Raw genomic sequence first — 9,559 nt, 5'->3', positions numbered from 1 at the left:
GGAACAGAACTGAAGCCAAATCCATTTCCCAACGACTACCACGCACGTCCAGCTACTGAAAAAGGCGAAATGACAAGATCTATGCACACACAGCGAAAGAACCACAAAAATGTCACTGACAAGAGACGTGATTTAGCACAACCTTGGATCGCAAATCTTACACCGACAGACACCTCCGTAAAACAACTGGCAGCGCTGTGGCAGGATCCAAGTACACGCATTACAGAGTTTTTAGCAGTCTAACTTGCATGCAAAAAGAATGACACATGGCATGAGTCCAGGACAAACAGTCATCACCACAAGTAGCTAAAATCACATACGCTGATATGCAATGCATCCTCTTCACATTCACATTCACCATGTACTTATACAGAAAGTATCAGAGGACGACATCAAGAGAGGCCAGACCAGCAGTTAGGAGGGGAAACAAAAGAGGGGTAGTACAATTTTATGTCTCTAGCCTAGATTGGAAGATTCACATAAGTGAAACGTAGAATGAATGTGAGCACCATCCAATCCAGTATAAACTACTACATCAGAGCAGCACAACAAGGCCGTCCGCCTTCTTGTTGAGTTGATCCATCACTGTACACAGAATGTTAGAAGAATTTCGTCTCCTCTGAGGATAAGCAGAGGATGATCGAAGGCGAAATAATAAGCTTCTCTCCATCAACCAAGTCACATACCACTGGAGGACTTGCAAACCATGGACACAGATCAGGGATCCAAAGATTGCACCGAGCTGATCAGCAGAACTATTAGCGAAACAATTCATCAGACGACGAAACAAAAGTCTCCATGATTAGAGTTTTATCAGACATGTAGCTTCTCTTTTGAGTGTGCTTGCCATGGGCAGACAATGAGCCTAGCCGTCGCCAGACTTCAGGTGATCCCCAAGCAGCAACAGTATAAGAGATAGAACTATAAGTCAAGCTTACCATCTTGCTAATTGCTATAAGTGTGCGTCGAGATGACGACGATGAGTTTGATCAGCAGCTGTGTATGTACTAGAGGTTAGCTTTGAGGAAGTCCGAGATCTCTTCCATGACTTCGTGGTAATGGTCCGTGTTGGACAGCAGGTAGAAGCCCACTGTCGCCTTCTCGCGGTACACGACCTTGACGTCGAGGCCATCTTTCTGGAGGCCGTCGGCGTACGCCAGCTGCCGATCGCAGGTGAGGTCCAGCCCCGACACGATGATGAGGCTCTTGGTGAAGGGGAGTCCCTTGAGCCGCCGCCCGTTCGGCCCGAAGGGGTTGCACGCCGGGTGGTCCCGGTCGGCGTCCTCGGGCAGGTACGCCTTCCAGTACCAGTCCCTGTCCTGGAGCGTGACGAAGTACTTGCCGTCCAGCCGCCGCTCCGAGTCGGTGCGCTCGGTGCCGCCAAACATGGCGTTCAGCAGGATGTTGCCGCAAATCTTGATCCCCTCGTCTGCGGCGCGGACGGCGACGTGGTGGGCGATGTTCCCGCCGGAGCTGTCGCCGGAGAGGAACACGCGGAGCCGAGCGTCCTCGCCGCTGCGGAGGCACGGCTGCGACATGGCCCACTTGAGCGCGGTCCAGCCGTCGTCGTAGGCGCACGGGTAGCGGTGCTCCGGGGCGCGGCGGTAGTTGACGGACACGACGACGCCCTTGCTCAGCTTCACGAACCGGCGGCACAGGTGGTCGTAGATGGTCGTGCTGGAGGACGAGTGCGCGAAGCTGCCGCCGTGGAAGAAGAGGATGACCGGGAACGGGTCCGGGGACGGCGTGCCGGTGAGGAAGTCCAGGATGGGCAGGGTGAACGCAGCCGCGCCCTCGGCGGCGCCGGGGTTGTTAGCGACGGCGCGGTAGATGCGGACCTCAAGGCCGACGGACGGGTCGATGACGTGATCGAACGAGGAGACGCCCTCCACGGGCCGCGCGTTGGGCGGCACCCGGCGGTCGAGGAACTCGGCGAGGTTGCGGTCGAAGGTGCCGTCCGGCCGCCGGAGCATGTTGTACGCCACCTTGAAGTTGGATATGAGCACCCATGTGTTGAGCGGCACCACCGTCTGCAAACACACACACAGGAAGCCAACATCAACAACAGCAGCAATAGTAAGACGACGAAGACCTCACATATCGCAACCCCCTCCTATTCCTTTGCTGTTTCTCGCGTGGACAAGAACGCAATGCCAGCGGCGATCCTTCGCCGCTGCTTGCCAGAAAAGATGCAAGCTTTCGCGTGATTGATTCCTTGCCCTTGTTGGGTAGCCGTATCCGTAGCATGGCCACATCCCCAGCTCCCAAAACAACGGGGACAAGCGGGAAGGGGATAAAATTGGGATTGAGCCCAAAGGGGAAAGAAGGGCAGCGATTGACCGAGAAATCACCGGCCAGGGAGGCCCCAATCTTCCACCAAATCATAAAGCGGCAACACGAATCAAGAGCGCGCCCCACAGAAGAACACCCCGAAACGCGGAACCGAGACGAGGACCGAACGCAAGGACGGTTTACACGCGCCGCACGGAGCTGGTACAAGAACCCGCCAAAGAAAGGAAGCGGGGGGAGCAAGCGAATAGGGCATCGCACCTTGCACTCGTTGCGGTTGACCTCGTCGCTGCCGGCCATGGCGGTCGGCGCTGGGGGCGGGGGCGGGGGCGCTGCTCGGCTAGGCTACCGCACCACCGGCTTCAGCGGCTGCTGCTGCTTCAAGATCTCTTCCGCGGGCGACAAAGCCTGCGTCTTTGCTCACAGCATGGGCTCCGGAGGCCGGGCCGCGACAAGAACCTCCGAACGATCCCGCTCTACCGAGCCCCGCGAGGACGCGGCACCCGCCCGCCTTCGATCTCGTCGGGGCCAAGAACTCCCTCGCCTCCAATCCAAATCCCCACCTCCACCAACCTCTGGCTCCAACAGCCAAGTGGGGAAAAAACAGCGTGAGTGTGCAGGGGAGTACGAGGTGCAGAGGCGGGCGCAGGAGAAGAAGGCTAGAGCGATGGAGAGTGAGCGCGCGGTGGTGTGTGAGAAGCACAGGGGGGAGAGGGGAACAGGAAGGGGGGTAATAGAGGGAGGCGGACGGGGGAAGGCCGCGGACGGACGGAGGAGACGACAAAACCGGGCGGCTCAAAAAGTAAAACTCGCGGGGGAGGCGCGGGCCCCACCGGCGCCCAACCCCCCACTTCCATAGCCGCTGCCAATATTTTTCTCTCCGCCCCCTTCTCTCTCCTCACTCCCCTCCTCTCTCCTGGTTTTTGTTTGTTTATTTCTTTTGGATGGTTTCGCAATAAGGTTTGGATGGATCCGCCCAGGCCTGCCTGCCCCTTGAGAGTTCCTCCTGTTTCTTTCGTTGCTCGCTTCCTTTTTCCTCCTCTGTCGTCTTCTCCTAGATATATTTTTACTTTTTTTCAAGCCTCCTAATTTTAAAATACATAAAAATGAGCTTGATCTCTCAATGCTGGTAATATCTGAGTATTAGTATATTAATTGATAGCAAATTTTACTCTAAATTTAAAAACTTTAATTAATGAAACCAAATAAAATCAAGAAAATATGTATATAAATATATATATATATATATACTAGTGTGTATATATTCATATATATTAAATTGGCTAAGTATTCCAAAATACACTACCTTAATTTCTAAACTTCTTCGTGCATTAATTGATTCATGCACATTTGATTTATTGTTTTTATCGTTTCATAAGTGAAAATTTGAAATTGAATGTCTCTCAATTTCAAATAGATTTCATTCAGCTCCAATCCAATTTAAATTCAATTTTTTTATTCAAATCATCTTTCAAATCCAGAGCTTTACTCTTATCTCATAATTCAAATATCCCCATTTGAATTTATGCCAAGACCTAACTCAAATCCAAATTCATATCTCTCTTTTAAATTTGTCTCAAAACTCTTTTCTTTTTCTCCCCATGGCTAATCTTCCCTCCCTCTCTCCTTACGCGGCCTAGCAAACCAGCTCACCGGCCTAGCCTCCCTTCCCCGTTCTCTTTCCCGCTCCCTCTCCCTGCTCTCGGCCCACCAACGCGCCTTGCTTGGCCCAGCATCGCCCGAACATCTGACGCCGTGCAACTTTTGCACCTGCGCATGCGCGTGGCTAGCGTAAAGCTACCATGCCACAAAAAAGATCACCGCCGTCATTCTATTCATCGTGTACAGCACAACGCATCACACCGCCTCTCTGCTCATCCCTCCCCCTCTATAAATAGGGCAGCCCGACCTCCATTTTGCAGATTTCCTCACCTAGCCGCCAGCACAGCACCGCCGCGCCGTCATTCCTCGCCATTACGACCTTGTTGTCATTGTTCCGTCCCCGCGAGCTGTCGAGGAGCACCAGGAAGTCGCCACTGTCCCTGTGCCGTCCTCCATCGCCTAGAAGCCCGATGGGAGCACGCCCGCATCGGAAGCCGAGCCGCTCTGCCACCACCGCTCCATCGCATCGCCGTCCGCCGTCCAGCTTCTTGCCGTTTTCGAGCTCAATGAATATCCCTGTCCCCTCACACAGCCTTCTAGCTAGCATGCCACCATCCTAGTGCTCTCTCTTCGTGTGGCCACGTACAACATCGTATTTTTTCCCTCCATTGTCATGCCATGGTCACTACTAGCGTCTGTATGCTCTCTGGGTGTGGTCCAGCCATCGTGTCATGTAGCCCAGGAGCCCTAGGCTCCTTGCTGTAGATGGCACGTAGAATAGGGAAGGTGATGCCCGAGTTTTCTACGGTGTCGTATGGCGTTGATCCGGTCACGTCTTGTAATCAGTAAACCCCTAGCCAAGTTCCTCGTAGCACATAGGTGACCCGCATTAGCATCTCATCGCGTAACTCTAGCGGGAACATGATTCCGCCGAGCTCATTGGTGCGGCTCCGCTGCGATTGCTCGTCGCCGTTTCCCCCCTTCGCCGATCCACTCGCCTATCGCGCCCACACGCCCACGCGCATGAGACTGCCCTGGCCTACTAGCGCGACTGACCATAGCAGGTCGTGGCTTGACCTGGTAGCAACTGACTTGCTAGGTCAACATAGCCACCAGAGGGCCTTGCCCCAATGGACCGACCCAGCTCCACAACCCACAACACTGGCCAACTCGACCCTAGTAGGGTGACCATTGTGTAGTCCAACAATGTGTGGCCCAGGCCCAAGCCTGGTCCCATCCATGACCATTTCGGTCCACTGGGGCAAGGCCCTCTGGTGGCTATGTTGGAGTCGTAACTTCCCATTCTAGTTCCGATTTTAATGATTCTTTCATCAAAATTCATCTAAATTTGAGATCTACCTATCTATCATAGTGTGATATTTATTATGGCTCATTTGGCTTTCCATTTGGTGTCATTTGATTCTTCTATAGTACAATTCATTATTGATCGTAGTCGTATTTGCAGAACCAGCGGAGTTTTGTGAGTGTTACGCAGGAAGGATTAGAAATGAGGAAGATCCTAATTACAAACAAGTCTTAGAGGATAACGTAAAGAGGCAAGTCGCATCTCCTTGATCATATTGAACCTATGTTCTCAAATAATCTACATGATTAGCTAAAAACTGAACTTATTATCGCATGTACTATGTATTGTGCTTTTCAACTGCTTCTACTAGTTAATCCTATCAAACAATTGTCATGCCTTAATTGTTATCATCCAGAATACATATCATCTTAGGATTTACCTATCGTTCTCTATATTAACGTCAGATGACGCCTTGATATCTAGCATACTTAGGATTGAATACGTCTCCTCGGAGACATTGCCTTGAAATACATCTCTTCGAAGATATCGATTCACTATTTATCAAATTAACCCATATACTATGGATCATTGATGGTTGTGAATTTCATAATAGTTGTGAAATCCTTGATGTCATGTGGGATATAGCAGGAGATGTGTAAAATGAGTGAAAGCTATCTTGGCACGGGCATGGAGAGTAGTACTCTGGTCGAGGATGCTCTTGGGGGCTTAAGTTACCTCTGTGGTATTTATTGCTAGAAGATATCTACTCTGACCGTTTAAGGACCGAGTCATTTCGCTGCCATGCTTAATCCACCTCAGTGCAACCATGCGTCTTATATGGGCAAGACTTGACTTTTCTATCACTAGACTGGGTTAAGCATCATACTAGGGGGCTGAGAGCAACGAGAAGTCAAGTAACTATATGTCCTTCTGTTTGAATGTGCAGATATCGACAAATTCTTAAAAATGGAATATGACATTTAGTACAAGGCCTCTAGTACTTGAGGTATCTCATAGAAAAGCCTGACAGAAAAGGTGATTGAAGTGTCTTGATATGATTCGCTCCTTCGCTTTCAACAGTTGGAGGCTAAGCATATTCTGTGGATACAATGTACAACCTCTGCAGAGTGTAAATATATTCAAATGGCCATGTCCACAGTCATGAACATGCAATGACAGAACTTTTTTTTTACTATACTCCGAGTGTATGTGTCTTGATGAGTGAGTATGTGGATTGGATATCTGTGAGATGAGGTTGCTGGCTAAATCCTTCAAGATCTGTGTGGTACTAAAGGTACATCATATGTGATGATAGAGACTACGGAGTGAGGTGTAGCCCCTCCTAGGACAAAAAACCCCAGATATGACTTGTTACTTGGTTTTAAACTACTTCAAACTGTTTTAAAGTTAACAGTAGAGAATACAACTGAGTCCCTACATAAACTGCTTTACGCTTAGAACTAAACCATAAAGTCTTATCCTTGAAAAACCTTTATGCATCTATCAAATACTTGAAGTAGTATAGTCCTTGCTGAATACCTTCCGTATACACTCTTGTTGTCATTCAGATGAGGAAACTGAAGTCGACTTCGCTAGAGGAGAATGCGAGGATAAAGAGTAGACTTAGAAGTCGCGCTCGCACCCTAGCTGATTGTGGTTTTGGGTCGTTGTCTTCCGTTGTGTTTTTGTTGGTCGTAATGCCAGGTTTGTAATATATAATATGGTTTATAAACTTTTTGTACTCTGTAACATTAATACTTACAAAGATTGACTATGATACTACAACTGTTATACTATACATATTAGCTACTTGATACAGAGACCGATACAGGAGGCATAGTAGATCCAAAAAAGAGGTCTCACAATGCGTGAACGCGCGATGATTGTCGTTGTTATGGCTATGGGGTTAACAACGATGGCTTTCCGATAAGTTGATTTGTCTACTACGGACTTAGAGAGAGGCCGACCCGGCGAAGAAGGCGGGCGTAGGGGTGAAATGGTGAGACGGAAAAGACGCCACTGGCTACTTAGAGATGGAGGACGGTCTATGCATGGTGCTGAGACGGGGGCGAGCGGAGTCAGCCCGACAAAACTGGGTTAGTGCGACGGCGGGTGATGATGGAAGTGCGGTCGAAGATGGTGGAGGTGGGCGGGAGGTGGAGCAGCGAGCCAGCGTCAGAGCTAGAGCAGGCGCCTGATCGGAAGATAAAACGGGAGGTTGAAGAACCAACCATAGACGTGAGGTCGTCGTCTGATCGAAGCGTGTTATTTTCAGATACCTGAAGTATGACATCGCTCTTGTATTCTGGGGTTGGAGGAGTGCGAGAATTGTCATTAGGTGCACCAAATGGTGTACGTGGATGTTGGGCTATCCGCTAGACGTACACGCCACGATTGCTATCGCTAAGCGCCGGTGAAGGAGAAAAGCGTCGATCCTTTGCGCCTCAAATGCACCCTGGGTGCCACTTTACCCTTGACGCCTTTTGTTACTAGTGTCTCTATATGGTACGAGCATCCTACTCCGTTGCTGACGAATTGTTTGGATTTAGGGGCGAGATAACACCATTAGCATCTTTAGGAAGTAGATTAATGAGGTTGTGAGGTTCCAAGATAGGATGGTGAGTGAACTTGGCGAGAGTGTGGTGTGCATGCATAGAGAGGCTAGAGGTGCGCGCGTATGTTTTGCTTTCCTCTTAATCGAAACCAAAAAAAAAGGGCCTAAGTTCTAACCGTAATCACTCTATGATCATAACTCACAAGACCTTATTGAGAAGTGAAGTTAAAGCGCCTAACAAATACAAAGAGATTACTTAGGCCTGTGGGAGTCAGTAAACAATACTCCTTCAACAAACTCCAGTTGAACTTACGTAGGCCTAATCTGACTTTGCAAACTTCAACCTAGTATATATTGCCTTACTTATTATGTTTACACTTACTGTATACTTACAATTTTAAGTCCAAGTGGAGGTATTCAGACTGGTTCAACAAGGTGACTCCCTGACAACACCTCATCCCAACTAGCGCATTAGACAATGCTTGGATCTTGCCCAACTGGCCTTGATGTAACTACCTTGGCTTGAAATAAATCAACCCCGGGCCATTCACCTGAAAAATGAGTTGCATATAAATTTATTGCAGTAACTGAAACACAATACGTATTTGCAATAAAATTATATAGTACATCTGATTATTTTATGTAATTATATTTTCCGATCCTTCACTACTACATAAATGATTAAATGAGACGTCTTATTCAGACGATTCTATGAAACCATCTATGTAAAAATTATCACAAACAGCTAAAAATAACTGTCTGTAATGACGACGAGATGCTTTCAGAAGTGGTGGGATGTTTTTATTACATAACTGTCTGTAGTATAATATGGACGACTCGTATTTGGAGTCATCTGTATTAAAATAAATATTACAGACGGCTTCAAACAGGAATCGTGTGTAAAATTAATATAGACGGCTTCAAATATGAGACATCTGAGGTAATGGCCGGGGGAGGTGGGACACTTTGGTACAGACGACTCCAAATCTAAAGTTGTCTATAATATTAAAATAGTACATCATCCCCTACCTCTAGATTGAAGCAGAACATGTGCAGAATAGTGAAGAACAGTGCACAACTTTTAGAGGAAGATGGCGGCGATTTTGACCAAAAAATTGTTAGATTTTGGTAAAAACTTAAAGATTTATTGATGTTTATTACTCCAAAGTAAGCATTATATTCTAATTTGGTTTAGATGGTCTAGATTTAGTTTGGAGAGCTAGCTAGATCTAGATCTAGATATTTTTCATGATTACATAGTATTGTTCTATTTGTTAGATGATGTAGATGGTGCATATTTATATTCTAATTTTGTCTTGAGAGATCAACTATATCTACATCTAGATTTTGATCTTTCTTCATGATGATCTAGAATATATTAATTTCTTTAGCTATACATGAAACTCAAAGTATAGATCAAAGTTTAATTATGAAACTCAAACTATAAATGGCTAGCTTTAATCTAGTATTCTAGATAAATTTTGAATTTTTGGTGTATAAAAATAAAATTATCAATAACTATATAGTATCTAAAGATAAGTTTTGAATTAATGTTTGCCCTCTTTTTAGGTATTCATGTATATAATATAATGGTAATTATTAATTATTTTTGAATTAATTGTCATTTGTACGGTTCATTCATGTATGGTAGCTCTATTTTTTCGACGAAAAGCTTGGTTGATTTTTTTATTAGGTTAATTTGATATTAATTTACTTCGTACAGTTTAGATGGATCGTGGCTAGATGTGCGGTTCTCATACGAACCTAGGGTACCTTGATGGTGTGATAGCTTTTCTGGCAGTTGCCGA

At 46.9% G+C, this 9,559-nt stretch overlaps 1 protein-coding gene across 1 annotated transcript; it reads right to left on the bottom strand.

The window, feature by feature from the left end:
- Nucleotides 1-322: 322 nt before the first annotated feature.
- Nucleotides 323-3,067, bottom strand: LOC133884264 (gibberellin receptor GID1-like). Its single transcript, XM_062323614.1, has 2 exons — nucleotides 2,551-3,067; nucleotides 323-2,030 (listed from the first exon to the last, which is right to left on the bottom strand). Exons 1-2 carry the CDS (start codon nucleotides 2,587-2,589, stop codon nucleotides 1,008-1,010), a joined length of 1,062 nt encoding a protein of 353 aa, XP_062179598.1. The 5' UTR covers nucleotides 2,590-3,067; the 3' UTR covers nucleotides 323-1,007.
- Nucleotides 3,068-9,559: the final 6,492 nt, after the last annotated feature.

Source organism: Phragmites australis, chromosome 11 (assembly GCF_958298935.1).
Source record: "Phragmites australis chromosome 11, lpPhrAust1.1, whole genome shotgun sequence".
Lineage (NCBI taxonomy): Eukaryota > Viridiplantae > Streptophyta > Magnoliopsida > Poales > Poaceae > Phragmites > Phragmites australis.
This window is presented reverse-complemented; position numbering and strand designations above follow the sequence as displayed.

Coding starts and splice junctions, on each gene's coding strand:
- LOC133884264 (XM_062323614.1), bottom strand. CDS start 2,589: ATGGCCGGCAGCGACGAGGTCAACCGCAACGAGTGCAAG. Junction 2,031..2,550: donor TCAACCGCAACGAGTGCAAG/GTGCGATGCCCT, acceptor GTGTGTTTGCAG/ACGGTGGTGCCGCTCAACAC.